This window comes from Biomphalaria glabrata, chromosome 10 (genome assembly GCF_947242115.1).
Source record: "Biomphalaria glabrata chromosome 10, xgBioGlab47.1, whole genome shotgun sequence".
Lineage (NCBI taxonomy): Eukaryota > Metazoa > Mollusca > Gastropoda > Planorbidae > Biomphalaria > Biomphalaria glabrata.
The window spans coordinates 24,059,893-24,085,553 of NC_074720.1; the positions used below are offsets into that span (position 1 = coordinate 24,059,893).

The 25,661-nt window shown below is 43.8% G+C and overlaps 1 protein-coding gene across 4 annotated transcripts in view; it reads left to right on the top strand.

Annotated features, from left to right (window-relative positions):
- The window catches only part of LOC106066638 (glycerophosphocholine phosphodiesterase GPCPD1-like), a 119,903-nt gene that overhangs the window by 2,063 nt on the left and 92,179 nt on the right, over nucleotides 1-25,661 (top strand). For all 4 annotated transcript variants that reach the window (XM_056043331.1, XM_056043333.1, XM_056043334.1 and 1 more), the window contains exons 2-3: nucleotides 4,837-4,950; nucleotides 20,835-20,918. In XM_056043331.1, the coding sequence (XP_055899306.1) occupies nucleotides 4,837-4,950; nucleotides 20,835-20,918 (198 nt within the window). The remainder of the gene's footprint in view (nucleotides 1-4,836; nucleotides 4,951-20,834; nucleotides 20,919-25,661) is intronic.

Consider the following 25,661-nt stretch of genomic DNA (forward strand, 5'->3'; position numbering starts at 1 on the left):
GCAGCTGCAGATAAAGACCCTTGCAGAGCTGACTTATGTGTGGGTCGAAAGATAGTGTTGAGTCGAAGAAAACTCCAAGATTCCGCACTACATGGACATAAGGAAGCTGGCAGTTCGTGATAAAAAGAGAATCTGTGCTTTCAATTTTTGAGACGTTGTTCCGAGTGCCTATCTTAATTATTTCTTTCTTATCTTCGTTCATCTTGAGCTTATTTTCAACCATCCAATTGCTCACCCTTGCAACGGTACTATTGATTTTCTTTGCCAGATGCGACACTTCTGAGGGTACTGAGGAATCGTATAACTGAGTCATCGGCAAAGAAATGGTATAGAATGCCGGTTGGCCGTATGACACCGCTGAGTGGATAGTCATAGTCCAGTTTATCAAAGGCTGCGGACAAGTCCATCATTGAAAGAATTGAGATGTGACCTATGTCGGAATTGTGAAGTAAGTCGTTTAGTACTCTGACCACTGCTGTCTCCGTGCTTCGGCACTTCCTATATGCAGATTGAAATTCTTCCATGAGACAGTACTGTTCAAGATGAGAAAGAATTTGCGCTAACACGATGCGCTCGAGAAGCTTTGACAGGAAGGGAAGATTTGATACCAGGCGATAGTTTCTTAGACATTCCGGGTCAAGACTGGATTGTTTTAATAAGGGCCTGACAAGTGCATGCTTAAATTGCTGTGGTACAATGCCTGAAGTCAGTGAAGAGTTCACAATGTTAGTAATTGTGGGTACAAGCTCAGCTAAACATTCAAGGAGCAAGGAAGTTGGAATGGGATCAAGGTTGCATGACTTATTTGGGCTCTTTAAAATAGTACTTTTGACATAATCTTCAGATACACGCTGAAACTCGCAAAAAGGAGAATTTTGAAAGATTGCAGAGTGGTCAAGCTGTGATGAAAGGGATGGCATGTCTAATCTGCTCAATTTTCCCAATGAAGAATCTATTGAAGGAATCAGGGAGTTCAGATACTGGGAGAGATGACGTCAAACGTTCGTTATTTGCTCCCCCTAACATTTCAGCGGTGATCCTGAATAGCTCCTATGAAGAATTAGAAGTTTCGATTTTTGTCGAATATGACTAGCTTTTGCGTCTCTAATCATACGGTTAACCTTGTTTTTTTCTAGGATATATATTTGTCGATGTACCGTCAGACCTGTCTTTTAGAATGTACGTTCAGCACGTCGGCGAATAAGTTTGGCAGTCTTTATGTCTTCCGTCATCCAGAGTGCAGATGGCCTGAGACTGTACGAGTGACAAGAGGGGCATGGCTGCCCAGTCACTTTTTCAAGCAAGTCGACGAATATTTCGGAAAACCTCGCTGTCTAGTCGTGATTTGAGTAACACACATGTGCGTCCTAAGCGACGTAGTAGATTTGTGTCCATGACTCCAGTACGACGACTTGACACACTAGCAATGATGACAATGGTGGATAGCAATGGTGGCCACGGTACACGGTTTTACCAAGCACATCAATCCCTCGGGCTATGAGTATCACTCTGTCACTGTTTATCTAGATGCTTGTTAAACTAAAGGATAGTAAATGAATACAAAAACTAATTAAATTTAATTAACGTGACTTAAATCTATCGAAATAAATACACCAATCTATAGACGAAATCTACACAAATCTAATGGTATAAGAAAGATCACTTAGCTCTAGAAAATAGCAAAAAACAAAAATCCTCCAAAACGAGAGATGAAAAAAACACGACTGCTGCCTGCTGGCGCAACACACAATCGATACCAAATACTACTCCATTTTTTGTCGTGTGAACGATTTGTCGTGAACCAACTAGTCGGTGAACAAGCTATCAGGGAACAAGTTGTCGGTGAACAATATTTCGGGTGAACTAAAAGTCGTGTTAACGAATAGTCGTGAACGCTTTGTCGGTGAACGAAATGTCATTGAACGATTTGTCGTGGAATCTATATTTAGGGTCAACACATATTGAGCCGGTTCGGTTAGCTCAGGGTGTCCCCCCCCCACCCCCGATCAACTTTCTCCAAACATTTCCCAATAAACACTACCATTAGTTTGTTCTTTTTGTTGAACCACTACACTGAGCTGATGACCTACTTTAATGGATTGTTGCACAAATTTAAAATGATTTTCAAATCTATTCTAAAATTCCATTGTTTATGTCATTTATTCAATAGTTATTGCACTTCGATAATGCCAGTTTATTAAAATTAGAAACAGACTGAACATTACCTGAACATGATTTTTTTTGTTAGACTTTTAAATGAAAATGGTATAACATTATTATTTATTTACTTATTTAAATTCAGCTTTCGCGTCTAGCCTTTATGTTTAACCTCTGCGTCTAGCCTTACAGATAGCATCATTAGGTTTACATAGTGCACATATAGCTTTACGTTTAACCTCTGCGTCTAGCCTTACGTTTAACCATTACATTTTGCCTTAAGTTTAACCATTACATTTTGCCTTACGTTTAACCATTACATTTTGCCTTACGTTTAACCATTACATTTTGCCTTACGTTTAACCATTACATTTTGCCTTACGTTTAACCATTACATTTGCCTTACGTTTAACCATTACATTTTGCCTTACGTTTAACCATTACATTTTGCCTTAAGTTTAGCCATTACATTTTGCCTTAAGTTTAGCCATTACATTTTGCCTTACGTTTAACCATTACATATTGCCTTACGTTTAGTCACCATTAAAGATTCTGAAGTCAAGATAAAAAAAAATACGAATTTCATCCTTGTATTCATGAATACATTTCATTGAGGATATGGAATTCTTTGAAAAGTGTGTGTCCTAGTACATAATTTGAACTGAAGTGTGACACGCTTGTGTCCTAGTACGTAGTTTGAACTGAAGTGTGACACGCTTGTGTCCTAGTACGTAGTTTGAACTGAAGTGTGACACGCTTGTGTCCTAGTACGTAGTTTGAACTGAAGTGTGACACGCTTGTGACCTAGTACGTAGTTTGAACTGAAGTGTGACACGCTTGTGACCTAGTACGTAGTTTGAACTGAAGTGTGACACGCTTGTGTCCTAGTACGTAGTTTGAACTGAAGTGTGATAAGCTTGTGTCCTAGTACATACTTTGAACTGAATTGTGATAAGCTTGTGTCCTAGTACATCATTTGAACTGAAGTGTGATAAGCTTATGTCCTAGTACATCATTTGAACTAAAGTGATAAGCTTATGTCCTAGTACATCATTTGAACTGAAGTGTGATAAGCTTGTGTCCTAGTACATCATTTGAACTAAAGTGATAAGCTTATGTCCTAGTACATCATTTGAACTAAAGTGTGATAAGCTTGTGTCCTAGTACGTAGTTTGAACTTTGAACTAAAGTGTGATAAGCTTGTGTCCTAGTACGTACTTTGAACTGATGTGTGATAAGTGTATTTACTAGTACGTACTTGAACTAAAGTGTTATAAGCTTATGTCCTAGTACATACTTTGAACTGATGTGTGATAAGCTTGTGTCCTAGTACATACTTTGAACTGATTTGTGATAAGCTTGTTCCTAGTATATACTTTGAACTAAAGTGTGATAAGCTTGTGTCCTAGTACGTACTTTGAACTGATGTGTGATAAGCTTGTGTCCTAGTACATACTTTGAACTGATTTGTGATAAGCTTGTTCCTAGTATATACTTTGAACTAAAGTGTGATAAGCTTGTGTCCTAGTACGTACTTTGAACTGATGTGTGATAAGCTTGTGTCCTAGTACATACTTTGAACTGAATTGTGATAAGCTTGTGTCCTAGTGCATACTTTGAACTGAATTGTGATAAGCTTGTGTCCTAGTACATAATTTGAACTGAATTGTGATAAGCTTGTGTCCTAGTATATCATTTGAACTTAAGTGTGATAAGCTTGTGTCCTAGTCGCGTACTCTTAACTGATGTGTGATAAGCTTATGTCTTAGTGCATGTTTGCGTGTTTAGACAGCTAGTTGTACTTCATTTATATGGCATTTTCATTGAACTCGTTGTCAAGCACTTGAAATGTATTTATGTACGTCAGGTCATGTAGATCAGGTCATGTAGGTCAGGTCATGTAGGTTTAAGTAGATGAAATGTTAATAAACTGTAGCAAAGTTGAAGAAATATAGTCTTACATTGAATGTGCATCAACTTAATGAAATATCCTTAGGTTAATGATATGTGCGTCATGTTAATATAAATCGTAATATGCGTCTAGTTGATTTCAACTTTTTAGTTGAGATCTGCTACTCTTTGTTTAGTGTTTCAAAAAAATTACTTCAAATTAAACAAAATCTAATACTATTTTTAATTGTCCTTCTTTTCAAAGGGATATTAAAATTAGATCTACTTTTATTTATATGACTTAGGTTTACTTTTATTTAGATGACTTAAATCTACTTTTATTTCTATGACTTGAACTTTTTTTTTACAATACCTCTATTGAACCTGTAGCTTTCTGGAATGCTCTAGGTGGGTGGAATTAGGGTGGATACCGATCTCGAAAACGGCTCTAACGGTTTTCCTAGAAATTTGACTATATTTGAAGAGTTTAATAAATTAATGTTCAGGAAAATTTTGCGCATCATCTTCTAAGTGTACCTCTAAAGGCCTATTGTTGGACTTGTATAAAGTCTAGTAGATCTATCCATTTACTAAACCAGGAAGCAAAGGGAGGAGAAATGTGACTGGTTAAAAATGGACCCTTTTTTTCTAACAGTCATTAGTGATTAAGAGAAACATAATTATAAGTTGAATTAAGGAGGTATTGTCTTTTTTTTTTAAATAAGTGTTTTTAATGTTTTTCTTGTTTCAAGTGTTGATAGATGACTAGTACTAATTTTTTTGTTTAAGCGATGATACAACTCACATATGGAGTCAAAAGATTTCCTTGAAAAGCCCCGAAATTTATCGCTACCGCTACTTTGTGTGTCGTCTGCTGTGGGAAGATAAACAAAAGCCTAGCAAGTAAGTAGTGCTTTGAGATCTAGCAAATAAGTAGTGAGCCATAGCTTTGAGATCTAGCAAGTAACTAGTGAGTCATAGCTTTGAGATCTAGCAAGTAACTAGTGAGTCATAGCTTTGAGATCTAACAAGTAACTAGTGAGTCATAGCTTTGAGATCTAGCAAGTAAGTAGTGAGTCATAGCTTTGAGATCTAGCAATTAACTAGTGAGTCATAGCTTTGAGATCTAGCAAGTAACTAGTGAGTCATAGCTTTGAGATCTAACAAGTAACTAGTGAGTCATAGCTTTGAGATCTAGCAAGTAACTAGTGAGTCATAGTTTTGAGATCTAGCAATTAACTAGTGAGTCATAGCTTTGAGATCTAGCAAGTAACTAGTGAGTCATAGCTTTGAGATCTAGCAATTAACTAGTGAGCTATAGGTTTGAGATCTAGCAAGTAAGTAACGAGACATGTTTTGAGATCTAGCAAGTAAGTAGTGAGCTATAGCTCTGGGATCTAGCAAGTAAGTAGTGAGCTATAGGTCTGGGATCTAGCAAGTAAGTAGTGAACTATAGCTCTGGGATCTAGCAAGTAAGTAGCGAGCCATGGCTCTGAGATTTAGCAAGTACGTAAAGAGCCATGGCTGTGAGATCTAGCAAGTACGTAGGGAGGCATGGCTCTGAGATTTAGCAAGTACGTAAAGAGCCATGGCTGTGAGATCTAGCAAGTAAGTAGCGAACCATGGCTGTGAGATCTAGCAAGTACGTAGGGAGGCATGGCTCTGAGATCTAGCAAGTAAGTAGGGAGTCATAGCTTTGAGATCTAGCAAGTAAGTAGGGAGTCATAGCTTTGAGATGTAGCAAGTAAGTAGGGAGTCATAGCTCTGAGATCTAGCAAGTAAGTAGGGAGTCATAGCTTTGAGATCTAGCAAGTACGTAGGGAGGCATGGCTCTGAGATCTAGCAAGTAAGTAGGGAGTCATAGCTTTGAGATGTAGCAAGTAAGTAGGGAGTCATAGCTTTGAGATGTAGCAAGTAAGTAGGGAGTCATAGCTTTGAGATGTAGCAAGTAAGTAGGGAGTCATAGCTTTGAGATGTAGCAAGTAAGTAGGGAGTCATAGCTTTGAGATCTAGCAAGTAACTAGTGAGCTATAGCTTTGAGATGTAGCAAGTAAGTAGGGAGTCATAGCTCTGAGATCTAGCAAGTAAGTAGGGAGTCATAGCTTTGAGATGTAGCAAGTAAGTAGGGAGTCATAGCTTTGAGATCTAGCAAGTAAGTAGGGAGTCATAGCTCTGAGATCTAGCAAGTAAGTAGGGAGTCATAGCTTTGAGATCTAGCAAGTACGTAGGGAGGCATGGCTCTGAGATCTAGCAAGTAAGTAGGGAGTCATAGCTTTGAGATCTAGCAAGTAAGTATTAGAATACATGACCTTCTAGACTTAAAACGGTCAGTTACAGACCTAGTGTTTTCAAATACTTTGGACTAGTTAGCACATATTGCCATTGTTTCTGGACACAGTTTATTCAATTTCAGCTTTCCTCCTCCTGATAAATTGCTATTGTTTTTGTGCTGCCTTCTATAGAAATTATTTTGAACGCCTTATTGAGATATAGCATAACTTTAAAAAAAAAATGAAAATTTTTATTCTATGCACATGCATACACATCATTTTATAGAAAAACTTGAAGACAAAAATTCATTCGTGTTGCGTAAGATCTCATTAATGAAATGGACCAAAGAGATGCTCACTAAGACTAATTATAGTCTTCCAAATGCGAATGTTTTTCTATTTGAAATGAAGCATGCATAGTATCTATACACTAGTCGACCGGCGGCGTAGCATACGCCTCTTTTTTGCAGGACCGGCCTTAGGCCACTGCGAACTATGCGATCGCAGTGGGCTCCGCACTTTCATAGGACCCGCACTTTCATATGACCGCGCTAATTCTAGGTGTATAAATAATTAAATTAAACCATATTATAACTTAAAACAGATTTCCCACGCCCTCCTGTCGATTTATCAGGAGCTCCTGGAAATCTCCCGAAATAAAAAAATATACGAAAAAAGTCCTTAAAATATACGGAAATAAATATTTTATGATATACTGTATGGCTTCGCTACACGCAAAGCTCGTAAAGTAATTCTGTAGGTAGTAAAGAATGCATAAAATGCAAAGACGAATTTATTTTCTAATACAAACTCTTAATTTTCACTTATCAGTATCCCTACTCAAACTTGGCCCCGCCACAACGATTGAGTCCGACCCTGCTATTTAGTGACGGGTGAATACAGAGTAGATTACTTCTTCTCCCCTCCCCTATTTTTTTCGCCGCTAAAGTTACGTGGGGTAACTCTAGTCCGACTTGCAGAAATAAAAGAATGATCTTTCCATGACTTCTAGTTCACAATGGTTACGTCCGGCCCTGCTATTTATTGATGGGTGAATACTACTTGTTCCCCCACTCTTTTTTGTTGCCGCTAAAGTTACTTGGGGTAACTCTGGTCCGAGATGCAGAAATAAAAGAGTGATCTACTAAATTACAGGTTGACCAACTCCCTAAGGGGAGAAATGAAATTAAAGATACCCGAAGTGAGGGAGGAGGAAATAGCCATAGCTCTAACCGAAGGATCTCCCCTCTCCAGAGAGAAGGACTTCTCCCAAAAGGGGATGTTTTCCTCTCCACCCAAATCTAAGTCTAAAAATACTAAGGTCACTGGAATAAAGGGAAATCCCTCCGGGGGCCTCCCAAGGCCTAATAGCTCCAAGTAGGTCATTTAAAATAAGCCATGGATTCCAGAATTGTACAGTGGAGCTGTAGAGGCCTCAAGGTCAATGTGACAGGTTGGGGAAAGTGACGTGTGTTTGGCGCGTTTAATGTCTAGGGGATGATTATTTTTGCAGTTAGCACACACCAACCCGTCAGCATATAAATCGGGCGCAGGCACGAAACGAGACAAGCAATGAAAGAGAGATACAAAAGTTAAATTGAAGAATATTTATTTACACAAATATTTACATAAAAGAATAAAAAGAGGGAGTGTTTGCATCTATCTCCCATTGATACTAATTTTGATCATCACTCTTGCACTTAATAAGAGAGTATGTCACTTTGTCTTCTGAACTTAGTTGGTTGTCCTGTTGATGTCGCAGCTGGCTGTGATCCTGGCTTGAGGTTCTGCAGCTGGAGATGGCGCTCTAGCTGGTAGAGGGACGCGGTGATATAGTCCTTGTGGAGTCTCAATCCAAAGTTCTGATATCTGTAGTGGGCACAGTAGGGCGAATGGCCGGCTACCGTGGGCACAAGTGTACTGCGGGCAGAGCGGATCTGCCGTGGGCAGCGTAGTTAACAGGATAAGTCCAGTGAGTTGCAGAGGGTTTGGCGTAGCTATGACGTCTCGCACAGATCTTGGTCTATAGGGACGTCGCACCTAATAAGTTGACAGGTGGGCTGTCGAATAGGCGGGCAAGTATATCCGATAACGCCAAGTAGTAGAGTTGAGTAGATCCACGTAGGCGGGAGATGATACTCAATAGCAAATAGGCAAGTGATCCGATAAATAGGCAGATAATGCCAAATGAATAGGCAGGTGATCCAAACAAATAGTTGGGTACATCTCAATAGGCAAGTGCAGTGCTGAATAGCACTAAGCACATAGGCAGACACCTGAGGGAGGCTGCGGATAAATAAAGACAAGTTAGGACATGTCTCTCATACATCTTATCGATGCCCTCGACTGAGGTGCATTCGTCAGATTGGTAAAATTGCTTTTGAGCACAAAGGGGAGATGATGACAAATGGGATTTGGAAAACAGATGGCTGTTAGTAGCAACATAAAAAAGTACATAAAAGGGGAAATAATAAACTCAAATAGACAACACAAGTGGAAAGAGAAAAGGGGGTGGGGGGAATGGGCGGTGGTCAGCGACCGTGACGGTTTGTTTACATACGACCGTCGGCCGAGAACAATGGAGCGCGCTTGAATGGAGAGGATGTCCTTTCAAGGGGCGCAACTCTCGTTCAAGTAAAACGAGTAAAGGGGGGAGATAATTCATATATCTTCTCTAAGCGCAGTATTAGTGCACTAGTAAAATTATCAAGGCGGTCAGCCGAGATAAAGGAAATAAAATAAGATGTACAAATATATACATGGTTGCATCAACGATCAATTGAGCAACGTAGCATTAATAGATTAATGCAATACATAAATATATAAATATGCCATGTTTATGTTTTCTACTTATGACAGTGAGAAATACACAATGCACTAATTAATGTAAATAAAATAATAAAATACACATGATAATCTCCAGTGAGAAATACGCACAAAGTAACTAAGATGGAACTTGTGATTAAGTTCGGCTTACCACCAGGTATTCCTTTAGGAGTGAGAATAAATGAAGTAGTCCAGACTCGATTGCTCAGATAGAATGAGAAATGAGAGAGTGTCTATTCCGCCTTACTCTATATAGGCGGCAACAGGAAATGTCCTGGGCTAAGAATTATCTTACACGTGGGTGAAGTCCGACAAGAGTCGCACCTGGGAGTGCCACGAGGCGTGTTAACCCTAGTAATCTCTTTGATCAAAGAGAGACGCGAGACGTGGGAGAGGGGGTGTCAACTGCGGCCGTCAGACATCAAAGAGACTGTGTTTTTCTTTACCCCGGTCAAGGGAATATAAATGAAAGGACGCCAAGGTGGCGGACCAGGTCTAGCTCGAAGCGGTAAAGGTGGGGCGGGTGAAGAAAGTGGGGATAGGACAGGGAAAGAACTAAAATAAAATAAATAAATAATGAATAATAATAATTAATGCTGTGGTAAATTTGAGTGACTCTGACAGCGAGCTTTTGACTTGTCACAGTCAATTATGAAGAAATGCATCTACTGATGGACTCTGAGACTCCTGTAGCTGTCTGCTTACAGGAAACATTCCTGAAAGATAGCATCAGTTTCCAAAGCTATAGAGCTTACAGCAGGAATGTTGAGGATGCAGAGAGCGCATCAGTTGGAGTCTGTATCCTTGTGAAGGACAGCATCCCCCATGAGAGAGTAGAACTACAGACCACACTACAGGTCGTAGCATCTAGGATAACCTTACACAAGTCCAATAGCACTAACAAGCTGCATCTGCAAAACCATGGAAAGGATTATAAACAATAGGTTGGTATGGTACCTCGAGAGAAATAAAATATTTTCCAACTACCAGTGCGGATTCCGGCAGGGGCGGACAACATCTGACCACCTGGTAAGGCTGGTACCTTTCATCAAAAATGCACTACTTAGACAAGAACATCTAGTAGCTGTATTTTTCGACATAGAAAAGGCCTATGCTACAACCTGGAAACATGGTATTCTACGTGACCTGGATCTTATGGGGCTTAAGGGACACCTTCCCTGCATTGTGAGGGAATTCCTAAAGGACCGGAAATTTCAGGTTCGAGTGGGCAACTCCGCTTTTGATACTCATGACCAGGAAATGGGTGTACCCCAATGCAGCGTTCTCTCAGTAACCCTGATTAACATAAAAATAAACAGTATTATAAAGGCTCTGTCCCCTGGCTTAGAGTGCTCTCTGTATGTTGATGATTTTGTCATTTTTACACATGGCAAAAACATGAATACTTTAGAAAGAAAATTACAATTATGTTTAAATAGAATTCAAAAATAGGGAAAGGATAATGGTTTTAAATTTTTGAACTCCAAAACAGTTAGCATGCATTTTTATAATTTAAGGGAACTTAACCCAGAACCTGAACTATTTATACACAAAAAGAAGATCCCTGTCGTGAAAACTACAAAATTTTTAGGCCTCACCCTAGATTCCAAATTTAATTTTCTCCCCCACATTAAGGAACTTAAGAAGAAATGCCAAAAGTCATTAAACATACTCAGCCATACGGACTGTGGAGCTGACAGAGAGTCTAATCCGATCCAAGTTGGACTACGGATCCATAATATATGGAGCAGCTAGGAAGTCTTATCTAAAAATACTGGAGCCCATACAAAATGCTGTCCTGCGTCTCTGTCTCGGTGCGTTTCGTACATCACCTATCCCAAGTCTCCACGTGGAGGCTGGAGAACTCCCCATGGATATAAGAATGAAAAAGCTTGCAATGCAGTATATAGTCAAGCTAAAATCCAACCCCACGAACCCTGCTTTTAATTCCATATTTAACCCTACAGATGTAGAACTATAAAACCGAAGGCCCAACGTCATACAGCCATTGGGCCTTCGAATAAGAGAACCCATCCAAAATTTAACCCCACCCATCGACCAAATTTCTAAAATAGAAATCCCACAGAACCCTCCTTGGTTGATGAATAAACTCAAATTAAATTTATCCCTCCTTAATTTCAAAAACGAAAATACAGACCCAAGCATACTAAACATCCACTTTAGGGAACTTCAGGACAGCTACGGAGATTGTGGCACCATCTACACAGACGGATCCAAAATGGATGGAAAGGTCGCGTGTGCCTGCTCCTTTCGGAACAAAACAATCTCCCGTAGACTCCCCGATGGTTGCTCCATCTTTACGGCCGAACTACATGCAATATCGCTTGCACTTATGGCCGTCAAAGCATCAGAAAGGAGACTCCAAATCTGCATTGCAAGCTTTGGGACGGATGAAGACTGACATTCACATTCCATTGGTACTGTTGTGGTTGTTTTAGTAATAAAGTAGATCTAGGTCTATAATGAAGTCTTTCTTACTAACTCATGGAGTTCGATTTAAACCAGACAACATATTGTTATAAACCTGGTGGTGGCACAGATGGGGGTAGTGGTGTGTGTGTAGTCAGCCGACGCAAATCGCCCCAGGCCAGCGCTAGACGAGCGGTCAACCGTGACGAGTTACGACGATCGGCCGAGACGAGTTAACAACATGAAGGTTCGAGTAGGATCGGCGTCGTGAACAGAGCTCATTAGCGTCACGAGGGTTGTAGTCATCTGACCACCTAGAAACGTCGAGCGGCGTTCTGTCCGGTTCTAGAAGGCCAGTAGGGACCCTATATAAAGAGCGGAGGTGTCGCAGTCAAGACGGTTCAGAAAGCGGGTTCACGACAGGAGTTCAGAACACGGTCGACTACAGCACAGTTCAACGGTGTGGTTCTGTACGGAGCATTACGACGGTTCAGTGCGGAGTACTGTCAAGTACAGTTGAGACGAACGGCGTCTTGATCTTGGTCTGTGATCGAGTCCGACACAACGAGCCCAAGTGTGTGAAGTCAGTCCCGAACTGTTGAACACAGTGCAAGCCCGGAACGAGACGGAGAGGCTAGTGCAAGACTTGATACGGCGGAACGGTGTTATCGGAGAGATATTTGTTATCGCAGAGCTATTTGTACTGTTCTACGTGCTGCCAATTGTACAGTATTGGCTGTTATTTATGGACATTAAACCTTTACGTTATTTTGGAGCCCTGACTTGTCAAGTTCTTTAAGTTGGTGGTGTATGGTGCAGTTTGCAGAGAGCCTGGATAGTGAGATTCGTAACAACTGGTGTCAGAAGTGGGATCGGATCGGAATCGGATTGGATCGGATCTACTATGGCTCGTCTGAAACTGCTGTACGAACTTGAATTTAGAGAACTGAAGGAAGAACTCCGTGGACGAAGGCTGAAGGTATATGGTAACAAGGAAACTTTACAAGCACGCCTCCGAGAAGACATGTTGGAAGAAGAAGAAGATCCGGACACATACCTTTTTGAAGTCGAACCGGACTTGCTGGAACAGCTCACCAGTAGAATGCAGCAACAGATCACCAGTACCATACAGGAACAGATGGCAGCTATGCAGGGACAAATCACCAGTAGCAAACAGGAACAGATGGCAGCTATGAACTCGGGGCTAGAAAACACCAATTACAAGATAGACGCCATGGACTCGGGAATCAAAACGGAGTTATTGGCAATGAACCAACGCATACATGCTGTGGAGGAGAGAATCACCAGCATTGACGAGCAGATGAATCAGAGGGTCGACGCAGTAGAGAAGGCCATCGACGAAATGAAGATACAAGTCCAACGCAAGCACACAAATGTACCAGAAGCAGACATGACGTCATTTGTACCTGAAGTCTTCGGGAAAATGAAGCCCCCCGTATTTGATGGTTCCGTGTCCTGGTCAGTATACAAGAAGCAATTTGACGCAGCAGCCAAAGTTAACAAGTGGAACAGCGAGGAGGAGAAAGCAACAGCCCTTGTGTTATCCCTAAGAGGAAAAGCCTCCGAATTGCTACAGTCTCTACCGAACCAGCAAGACTTCGCCGCCCTTGTCCAGGCAATGGAACTCCGATACGGGGATGAACATCTACAAGAAGTATATCGTGTGCAACTAAAGACCAGACAACAGCGCCCCGATGAAACGCTACAGGAGCTAGAGACAGACATCGAACGCCTCGCACATCTAGCCTACCCAACAGCCGCACAAGATTTTCTGGAGGTCATTATTACAGACGCCTTCATTGATGCGCTTCGAGACCCCGAGTTAAAGAAAGCCACCAGAGTTAGTGGTAGACGTAAGGCCAGTGAAGCCCTCGTATACGCTCTCTCATATGAAGCCGCTAAAGACGCATCTGGGAGCGTTCATCAAGGCCGAAAGTTGGAAGTCAAAGAGGAAGAATTCGCACAACTTGTTAGAAGGGTGACAGAGGCACTAGATGAGCGACGAACAAACCAGATACCAGAACATCAACCTAGGGCTCCTGTACGATGCTGGAATTGTGGTGAACTCGGTCATATACAAAGAAGCTGCAGTAGAAGATTTCCACAAACTGGAACCCATTACAGATCAGAAAGGTATGCACGACCAAGTTCTCGGGGGCTACCAGGGAAACTAGCACGCGCCGGCTTCAAGGGGCGGAACCCGGCGACACAGAGAATGAGAGCCCCTACAACCATCATCCCGGTCGCCGTGCTAGGACAGAGTAAGAGTCTGAAAATCATCGGAAAAATTGGATGTCAAAATTATCACTTCCTCCTAGATACTGGTGCCTCACGATCAGTCATCCGGACGGACAAAGTGGACAGTAGCAAGAAAACGCCAGTTAGAGCCTACTCGTTGAAAACAGCCAGTGGAGAACTATTGCCCATAAAAGGCCTGATCGACATAACAGTCCAGATCGGGAATCAGTCATTCAAACACGAATTCCTGATTGCTGACGTCACAGATGATTGCATAATAGGGCTCGACTTCATGATGAAATATGGCTTTTCCTTGAATATCGGCGGAGGCACTTTACAATGTGGAGACCTCGAAGTACCCTTGCTTGGCGACGAGAATGAAGAAGATGGCCGAGTCAGAAGGATTAAGTTGGTAGAAAATACAACCTTGCCTGCCAAGTCTGAAATGATCATTTGGGGGAAAATTGAGGACGGCTATCCCACGACAGGAACAGCGCTGGTAGAAAGCTTGGACACCAACCACAACGGGATAGCAGTAGGAAAGGCACTAGTCACGATTGGGAAAGACCTAATGGTACCAGTAAGAATTATGAACCTCGGTACAGTAGAGAAACACTTTCGGAAAGGTAGCACCATCGCTGGTTGCCACGCTCTTGAGATGATAAGAAACTGTAGCAGTGAAAACCCCGTCGAAAGACTCGAGTCCAGTGAACCGCAGGTTACTAAATTTCTGACAGAAGTCAAAACGATATTGTCGAAAGAACAGTACACCAAAGCAGAACAATTCCTCAGAGAGTTTTCTGACATATTGCCATCTGATGAAATGGACTTTGGGCGGACAAATCTAATCCAGCATCGAATAGACACAGGAAACACTAGGCCTATACGACAGCAACCACGTCGCCTGCCGCTAGCAAAACACCAAGAAGCTATGGACATCATAGAACGAATGAGGCAGCAAGGGGTTGTTGAACCATCCAACAGTCCATGGTGTTCACCCATCGTCTTGGTAAAGAAGAAAGATGGGTCCACGAGATTTTGTGTCGACTATAGATTATTAAATGACGCCACACACAAGGACAGCTACCCGCTTCCTAGGATTGACGACACATTGGACACACTTGCTGGGTCACAGATCTTTTCCACCCTTGACCTGAAGAGCGGTTACTGGCAAGTAGGACTACACCCCGAGGACAGAGATAAAACGGCCTTCTCTGCTGGTAATGGTCTCTGGCAATTTACCGTGATGCCTTTTGGACTCTGCAACGCCCCAGCCACCTTTGAAAGACTAATGGAGCATGTGTTAAGAGGACTCAACTGGACCACGTGTCTTGTCTACTTAGATGACATTATCGTCATAGGCAGAACTTTCGAGGAACATATCGATAACCTGAAGGAAGTATTCGAACGAATCAGAAACGCTGGAATGAAATTGAATCCAAAGAATTGCTCCTTGTTCAGAAGGAGCGTCAAGTACCTTGGGCACATCGTGTCGAAGGAAGGAGTCAGCACAGACCCGGATAAAGTCGAAGCCGTAAATGAATGGCCGATCCCCGCTAATATCCAGGAGTTAAGAAGCTTTCTTGGACTCTGCACGTACTACAGACGTTTCGTACCAAACTTCTCTAGCCTCTGTAGCGCCCTTCATCAATTGACAGAACCAAAGCGGCCGTTTATTTGGACAACGGAATGCCAGGAGGCCTTTGAGCGACTTAAAAAGGCTCTTGTTTCGTCACCCATTCTGGCCTATCCGATACCAGGCGAGACGTTCATACTTGACACCGATGCGAGCAATACTGGAATAGGCGCTGTCTTATCCCAAAAGATAGATGGAACTGAGTCATAGCTTACTTTAGTCGGAGATTGTCCAAAACCGAGAGAAACTACTGTGTCACAAGACGTGAGCTACTGGCAGTTGTGGATGCCATACAACATTTTCACAAATACTTGTATGGGCAAAAATTCATCCTTAGGACAGATCACGCTGCTCTTCAATGGCTGTTGTCATTTAAAAATCCTGAAGGACAAGTCGCCAGGTGGATTGAACGTTTGCAAACTTATGACTTCGAGACACAGCACCGAAAAGGCCAAACTCACCAGAATGCTGACGCGCTGTCTCGGCGGTCTTGCAGAATGGAATGTAAACACTGCAGCAAGGTCGAAGAAAAGGGGGGTATCATTGATTGCCAACGTCTTGGAGTACAAGCTTGTGGATCATGGTCCGACGAAAGAATCCGAGAAGACCAGTTAAAAGATGAAGATCTGGCCCCCATTCTGCTTATGAAGGAAGACGGACAAAGACCGGAATGGCATCACCTTTCTGATAAAGGAGCTGCTACCAAGGCATATTGGGCGCAATGGGACTCACTGACAATTGACAACGGAGTTCTCAAGAGGGTCTGGGAAACCGCAGATGGAGAAAGCAATCGCTTGCAGCTGTTGCTGCCTAAAGTGAGAGTTGCCGAGGTGTTGCAAGAAATCCATAATAATTCTAGTGGGTCACATTTAGGTGTCAACAAGACCTTTGAAAAAGTACGCCAGCGGTTTTACTGGTTCGGCTACCGGGATGATGTAGAAGAATGGTGCCGAAGGTGCGACGCGTGTGCAGCAGCAGCGAAGGGCCCGCAGAGGAGAACGAGGGGACGTATGCAGCAATACAACGTCGGTAATCCCTTCGAAAGAATAGCGATCGATGTAGCCGGACCGTTTCCTGAGTCCCAGAGAGGAAACAAGTACGTTCTAGTGGCGATCGACTATTTTACTAAGTGGCCTGAGGCGTATGCGATACCAAACCAAGAAGCCACCACCATAGCGGAAACACTTGTAGAAAATTGGATCAGCCGATTTGGTGCTCCCATAGAGTTACACTCCGACCAGGGCCGAAACTTCGAATCCAAGATCTTCCAAGAGATGTGCCAGGTACTCGGCATCGAGAAGACACGCACAACCCCTCTTCACCCCCAGTCAGACGGGATGGTAGAACGATTTAACCGAACACTGGAACAACACCTGTCGAAAGTCGTCGATGATCGCCAAGATGACTGGGACACCTATATACCGTTGTTCCTTATGGCATATAGAGGGTCGATTCACAGCACCACTGGTTACACTCCAGCAAAGATGTTGTTCGGCCGAGAGCTGCAACTACCATGCGACTTGTTATTCGGGATCCCGGGAAATGTGCCAGCCTCTTCAACAGACTATGTCACGAATCTCCGAAAACGGATGGAGAAAACTCACGCTCTAGCCCGAAGGAACATCAAGATCAACAGTGACCAGGTGAAGACAAGGTACGACAAACGGGCCAATGCCGCTGGGTTTCAGGAGAACGATCTGGTGTGGCTTTACAACCCACAAAGACGAAAAGGCAAGTCCCCAAAGCTTCAAAGAGACTGGGAAGGACCCTACCGAGTGATAAAAAGAATAAATGATGTTGTGTATCGAATACAGAAGAGCCCAAGGTCGAAACTGAAGGTCGTCCACATCGACAGACTCAACAAGTACTATGGTGAAGCTGGATCTGCCCGGGACGGACAGATCTAAGGAGGGGGCAGTGTTATAAACCTGGTGGTGGCACAGATGGGGGTAGTGGTGTGTGTGTAGTCAGCCGACGCAAATCGCCCCAGGCCAGCGCTAGACGAGCGGTCAACCGTGACGAGTTACGACGATCGGCCGAGACGAGTTAACAACATGAAGGTTCGAGTAGGATCGGCGTCGTGAACAGAGCTCATTAGCGTCACGAGGGTTGTAGTCATCTGACCACCTAGAAACGTCGAGCGGCGTTCTGTCCGGTTCTAGAAGGCCAGTAGGGACCCTATATAAAGAGCGGAGGTGTCGCAGTCAAGACGGTTCAGAAAGCGGGTTCACGACAGGAGTTCAGAACACGGTCGACTACAGCACAGTTCAACGGTGTGGTTCTGTACGGAGCATTACGACGGTTCAGTGCGGAGTACTGTCAAGTACAGTTGAGACGAACGGCGTCTTGATCTTGGTCTGTGATCGAGTCCGACACAACGAGCCCAAGTGTGTGAAGTCAGTCCCGAACTGTTGAACCCAGTGCAAGCCCGGAACGAGACGGAGAGGCTAGTGCAAGACTTGATACGGCGGAACGGTGTTATCGGAGAGATATTTGTTATCGCAGAGCTATTTGTACTGTTCTACGTGCTGCCAATTGTACAGTATTGGCTGTTATTTATGGACATTAAACCTTTACGTTATTTTGGAGCCCTGACTTGTCAAGTTCTTTAAGTTGGTGGTGTATGGTGCAGTTTGCAGAGAGCCTGGATAGTGAGATTCGTAACAATATATTACATTCTAAGAATGACTTGATAAAACTGTGTAACTTGATAAATAATATTTAATACATAAAATGAAGGGGCACAGTCCATATGTCAACAGTACTACTAGATTGATGTCTTGCTTACGACATTAAAGAGTGAGTCCTTTCTAACTATCCCATCATTCCTTATCCTTAACAGTGCCTAAGAGCCTAAAGCTTTAGGACCAAATAACAGCTGACTATAGGGATGTCACCTTCATCTGGATCCCCTCCCAGAGGGTTAGGGACACGAAACGGCAGACAGAGAAGCAAAAAGAGCTCTAAATCAAGCGGTGTCAGGAACCCGAATTCCCTGCTCGGACCTGAGACAGAGTATTGCCTCTGCCACCTATCGAGAGTGGCTGGAACGGTTGGAGGCTGAGACCCACAACAGACAGATTGTGGGGGGATGTCGGGTGGCGGCCCACATCTAAGGGTCTGACAAGGCGTGGTAGCACGACCATGTCCAGACTTAGGATTGGCTACACCTACATAACGCACTCCATTGTACTGAAGAGAGAGGAACCCCCACTTTTTGAGTACTGTGACTCTTGTCTCACCGTGGAACATATCCTTATTGATTGCCTCAGATACCAGGATATTAGTGGACATCTTTATTCAGAGGGCACAACTTAAAAACACTGTTCGATAATGTCGACCCTGTGAAGGTACTGGGCTTTGTCCGGAAGGTGGGGTTGTCTATGAATATTTGATTTTTGATATTGTGAACATATTGTTATAAACCTGGTGGTGGCACAGATGGGGGTAGTGGTGTGAGTGTAGTCAGCCGACGCAAATCGCCCCAGGCCAGCGCTAGACGAGCGGTCAACCGTGACGAGTTACGACGATCGGCCGAGACGAGTGTCAACAAGAGGGTTCGGGAAGAATCGCCGTCGTGAACAGAGCTCATTAGCGTCACGAGAGTTGTAGTCATCTGACCACCTAAAAACGTCTAGCGGCGTTCTGTCCGGTTCTAGAAGGCCAGTAGGGACCCTATATAAAGAGCGGAGGTGTCGCAGTCAAGACGGTTCAGAAAGCGGGTTCACGGCAGGGGTTCAGAACACGGTCGACTACAGCACAGCTCAACGGTGTGGTTCTGTACGGAGCATTACGACAGTTCAGTGCGGAGTACTGTAAAGTACAGTTGAGACGACTGGCGTCTTGATCTTAGTCTGTGATCGAGTCCGACACAACGAGCCCAGTGTGTGAAGTCAGTCCTGAACTGTTGAACCCAGTGCAAGCTCGGAACGAGACGGAGAGGCCAGTGCTAGAGTTGATACGGCGGTACGGTGTTATTGGAGAGATATTTGTACAGTGTACGTGTTGCCAATTGTACAGTATTGGCTGTTATTTATTCAACTATTAAAGGGTTACGTTACTCTGGAGCCCTGAGTTGTCAAGTTCTTAACGTTGGTGGTGTATAGTGCAGTTTGCAGAGAGCCTGGATAGTGAGATTCGTAACACTGGTGTCAGAAGTGGGATCGGATCGGATAGGAACGGATCTACTATGGCTCGTCTGAAACTGCTGTACGAACTCGAATTGAAAGAACTGAAGAGAGAGTTACGTGATCGAGGGCTGAAGACAAGTGGAAACAAGGAAACATTACAAGAGCCTGGATAGTGAGATTCGTAACACTATTTACAAAAGATATTTACAAAAGATTTTTACTAAATTATTAAATTTTTACTAAATTTACTATGAAGAGACCTTGCTTTTAATGATTTAACTGTATGGAATTTAGCTCTGGTGATTTGAAGGGAGAGTAATCCTTGAAGGATTACGGGCACGACATGGCCTAAATTGTGCCGATGTGCCAAAAACTCAAACTCATTAAGTCCATTCCTCACAGAGTTCATTATGTCTATTCCTTGCCAAGTTCATTATGTCCTTTCCTCACAGAGTTCATTATGTCCTTTCCATACAGAGTTCATTATGTCCTTTCCTCACCTAGTTCATTATGTTCTTTCCTCACCGAGTTCATTATGTTCTTTCCTCACCGAGTTCATTATGTCCTTTCCATACAGAGTTCATTATGACTTTCATCACCGAATTTATTATGTCCTTTCCTCATAGAGTCCATTATGTCCTTTCCTCATCTCACAGAGTTCATTATGTCCTTTCCTCACCGAGTTTATTATGTCCTTTCCATACAGAGTTCATTATGTCCTTTTCTCAGCAATATCATTATGTCCTTTCCTCGCCGAGTTCATTATGTCCTTTCCATACAGAGTTCATTATGACTTTCATCACCGAGTTTATTATGTCCTTTCCTCACAGAGTTCATTATGTCCTTTACATACAGAGTTCACTATGTCCTTTTCTCAGCAATATTATTATGTCCTTTCATCACCGCGTAATTATTATTGTTGTTTTTTTAGCGCTTTTAGAGGTTCCAAGTTTAGTGACTTTTTAAAGAATATATTTGCCATATTTGCTTGACATGTTTAGACTGATGTGACGTTAGCTACAGCCAAAAGTATGAATACATTTAATTTTGACGTTGTTTCACCGATCTTAGAATTTAGAACGAAAAAAGATACATACATTTTGAAAGGAAACTTTGAAACAGTAGTTGACTCAAACATAAAGCATACAATTCAATGCTATCCCAATCTTCAATGTTAATATTCAGTAGAACTATTTTAATTAGAACCTGATCTAATTATGTTTTTGTCATTGTCAGTGTAGCGAACAGTTTGAAAGAAGCTTCAGGTGTAGTCATTGTATTCTGGGAATCGAACATCGTCAGTAGATTGATTAATACCCGGTAAGTTCTACGGAGATTTGTGACAGGTGGGGAAATGTGACGTGTGTTTGGCACGTTTTATGTCTAGGGGATGATCATTTTTAATGCTATCACACCCCCACTTATCAGCATATGAATCATGAGCAGACACGCAACGAGACAAAGCAATGAAAGATAGATACAAAGGTTAAAATAAAGAATATTTATTTACATAAATATACATATAAGAATAAAAAGGGGGAGGGTTTGCATCTATCTCTAGTATATTCTACGTTTAATCATCACTCTTGCACATAATAAGAGAGTATGTCACTTTGTCCTCTGACTTAGCTGGTTGTCCTGTTGATGTCGCAGCTGGCTGGATCCTGGCTTGAGGTTCTGCAGCTGGAGGTGGCGCTCTAGCGGATAGAGGGACGCCGGCGATATAGCTCTTGTGGAGTCTCAGTCCCAAGTTCTAGTATCTGTAGTGGGCACAGTATGGCAGGTGGCCGGATACCGTGGGCACAAGGTTACTGCGGGCAGAGCTGATCTGCCGTGGGCAGTGTAGGTAACAGGATATGTCCAGTGAGTTGCAGAGGGTTGGCGTAGCTATGACGTCTCGCACAGATCTGACTCTATAGGGACGTCGCGCCTAATAGCTTGACAGGTGGGCTGTCGAATAGGCGGGCAATGCCGATAGCGCCAAGTAGTAGGGTTGAGTAGATCTCAGTACGCAAATGCAGCGCTGAGTAGCACTAAGCACAACTGCAGGTAAATGGATCGTTGATCCAGTAACTAGGCAATAGGTGATTCTTGATAGCAACTAGGCAAGTGTAGCGCTGATTAGCACTAAACACATAGATAGGCCAGTAGGCAAATAGGCAGGTAAGTGATCCGATAAATAGGCAGACACCTGAGGGAGGCTGCGGATAAATAAAGACAAGTTAGGACATGTCTCTCATGCATCTTATCGATGCCCTCGACTGAGGTGCATTCGTCAGATTGGTAAAATTGCTTTAGAGCACAAGGGGAGATGACAAATGGGATTTGGAGAATAGATGGCAGATAGTAGCAATATAGAAATGTACATAAAAGGGGAAATACTAATATAAAATGTACATAGAAGGGGAAATAATAATCTCAAATAAACAACACAGGTGGATAGAGAAAGAAGGGGGGGGGGGAGAATGGGCGGTGGTCAGCGACCCAGATGGTTTGTTTACATATGACCGTGGGTCAAGAACAATGGAGCGCGCTTGAATGGTGTGTCCGTTCAAGCGGCGCAACTCTCATTAGAGTAAAATGAGTAAAGGGGAGATAATTCAATACAGGGGAGATAATTCGTATCTCCTTTCTAAGCGCAGTATTAGTGCGATAGTAGAATTATCAAGGCGATCAACCGAGATAAAGGAAATAGACTAAGATGTACAAATATATACATGGTTGCATCAACGATCAATTGAGCAACGTAGCATTGATAGATTAATGCAATACATAAATAAATATACATAGCACATGTTTATGTTTTCTACTTACGCCAGTGAGAAATACACAATGCACTAATTAAATATAAATGAACTAAGCAAAATACACATGATAAAATCCAATGGAAATATACACAGAGTAATTAAGATGGAACTTGTGATTAAGTTCGGCTTACCACCAGGTAAAGGAGAAAGAATAAGTGATATAGTCCAGACTCGATAGCTCAGCTCGAATGAGAAAGAGAGGGTCTGACTTTATTTAATCTACTTATATATGCCTGGGAAATGTTGGCGGACACAGGAAACGTCCTAGGCTAAGAATTAGCTTACACGTGGGTGAAGTCCGACAAGAGCCGCACCTTGGTGTATCACGCGGTGTGTTGACCCGTGTAATCTCTTAGATCAAAGAGAGACGTGGGGGGGGGGGGGAGAGTGACCTACCTTCCACCCAAGAGGGGGGGGGGAGTCAATTGCTGCGTCAGACATCCTGCCGATGAGATCAAAGAGTCTGAGCGTATCTTTGCCCCGGTCAAGGGAAGATAAATGAAAGGACTGGCCTAATTTTCTCCAAGGTGGTGGACTAAGTCTAGCCTGGTAGAGAGGAAAAGGTGTGGCGGGTGAATAATTTAGGGGTAGGATGGAGAAATAATTAAAATAAAATAAATAAATGATGAAAAATAATAATTAATGCTGTGATAATTTAGAGTGACTCTGACAGCGAGTTTTTGACTTGTCACATACGCCGCCGCCAAGATGGATCTATCGCAGAAAGATCCATAAAGTGCGAGCAGACTGATGTCACTCTAACTTTAAGATCAGTTGTTATCACAGCATTAGAAAAAAAAAATCTGGAAAAATAAAGGGATAGCCATGCCAGGAGGAGAGTCTGTCCAAGTTCGTCCGTGGTCTACTTTCCGTCCCTGATTATGTAGTCACCTGGGTGAAACATGTGGGGCTGCTCGGGAGAGTAGATTGGGCGATTGGATGAGTTATATTTCCTTCCTGGGGCGGATTGGGGGGGGGGGTGATTGGAGCTTAGGCGGGGTGCCCAAGGCACGTGTGCTCGTTGGGGCTTACCTCCGAAGCCGCTGTAAGGCGCTTCTTCATGAGAGTAAGTGGTCAGCTTACCTCGGTTTCGTCTGACACGATCAATGTTAGGGAAGAGTGGCCTGATAAAGAATGTGGAGTTCTGCCTGAGAACGTCCCCACGAGTGCGATAATCTGGCTTACATCGGGGCTTCCTGACACAGTTGCCAGGGGAAGGTTGATATTGAGTGGTGGCTGAGAAGCCATAGGGAGATGTGTTTTCACGAGCGCGGGGGTTCGGCTTACCTCGTGTCTTCCTGACACTATCAATGCCAGGGGAAGGTTGATTTGGAATGGTGGCTGAGAAGCCATGAAAAGGAGTGAGTCCACGAGAGCAAGGGTTCGTCTTACCTCGGGGCATTCTGACGCTGTCATCGTCAGAGGAATGTTGCTTAATTTTGGCTGAGTAGCCTGGGTCAAGTTGACCCTCACGAGCGCGGGCATACGACTTAACTCGTGACTTCCTAGCAGTGTCAATGCCAGGGCAGTGTGGTTTGAGCTTCGCTGACGGGTCAGGACCGGGCGGGTGAGTGTGGCGACCAGGGCTTCCAACCAGCTGGTTGCTGCCACGTTCCTGCTTCGCCGATCTACCGACGGGCAGAGAAAAGTATGGCTTGTTGACTTCTCCAAGAGGAACATATTTGGAGCCTAGAATGAAGTCATACACTGGCGTGTCCATAACGGCGGCGTCGATGGTGCCATGTACGTATCTGCACTCCACGTGCACCCTCGCGACAGGTAGAACCTGCGGAGGAGTGCCACGGTCAATAGACTGGATTGTCACTGATTGTCACTGTCACTACCAGTGAGATCCGATGGGTCAATCAGCTTCTTATTGATAACCGCGCCGAACGAACAGCCTGAGTCGTAGAGGCCCAAAACTTCGACACCGTTGGCCAAAATGTTCTCTACTCCCGGAGGAGAAGAGATGGGGTGAGGTAGCACTGGTGGGAGTTCTGGTTGGCCGAGATCAATGGCAGTGGGTTGAGGAACCACGGCCATCGTGGAGACGAAGTATGTGTCCTCCTCCGGTTGGTCAGAAGGATCGATCGCGGAGGGTTGGGAGACTGGCGTCACCGTAGATAGGGTCCGTGGGGCCTGCCGCTGCCGTTGTGGAGTGGGTCTACTGTCACGCGCGCTATGACGTAAGTCACGCTGAGAGTAGTTGGACTGGTTATAGCGAGACTGATGGTTGGGGCGGTTATTGTAGTTATGAGGGGCTGATTGCCGGCCTGGTGCCTGGTTGTGCTGGGGAGTTTTAGGAGCAAGGTTGGATTGAGCAGGAGAAGTTGGTTGGTCTGTTTGCTGGTCTGTCGCGGTTGCTTTACCTTTTAAGTCCTTTCGGGCGTTCAAGTACCGGTCAGCGGCGGAAGCTATGTCAGCGGGTGCAGTTGCTTGTTGCTCCTTGACATAAACTCTGACCTCTGGGGACATGCATTCTAACAGCTGCTCAGAGAGTACGAGGCATGCTAGGCCATCAAAAGTCTCTGGCAATTGGCTGAGAGCGTGCCACCTGATAAGGTACTTGTCCAGCCTTTCGCAGAAGTTACCGTAGGTCTCTCTGCGTTCGAGGCGGGACCCTCTGAACTTTTTGTGGTAGGCCTCGGCGGTCAGCTCGAACTGGACGAGTAGCGCCTGTTTGAGGGCTGGGTAGTCCTCTCGCCGGCCGGAGGGAAGTTTGGAGTAAACCTCGTAGGCTTTGCCTCGGAGGCATTGGGATAGCCGGAAGCACCATTTCTCCTCTGGCAGACCGTAGAAGCGTGCTACTTCCTCAAAACGGACAAGATAAACTTCGATGTTCTCTGTCTTGTCGTCAAAGTGCTCCATTGGCATGTGGGGTAGACCGTTCAAGGAACTTTGAAAGGAGGCTGGGCTAGCCGGGCGGGACTCGGAAGAAGCCTGGCGGGCGGCCTCGTTCTCTTTGTCCGCGGCTATCTTCTCTCTCGCTGTTATTTCTTTCTCCTTCTCCCTCAGAGTTATTTCCTTTTCCCGCTCGGTGACTTCTCTTTCTTTAGCAATAGCTATTTCAGCTTCCTTTCTTTCTCTTTGTTTAGCTATTTCATTATCCTTTTCCTTCATTGCTAGCTCATGCTCCCTTGCTAATCTTCTTTCTTCCTTTTCGTCTTCCTTTCTTTTTTCTTCTTCTCTTTCAAACGCCTCAAATCGTGCTCTCACAAATTCTTTCCGTTCTGCCTCATCGTCAAATAAGGTGGCC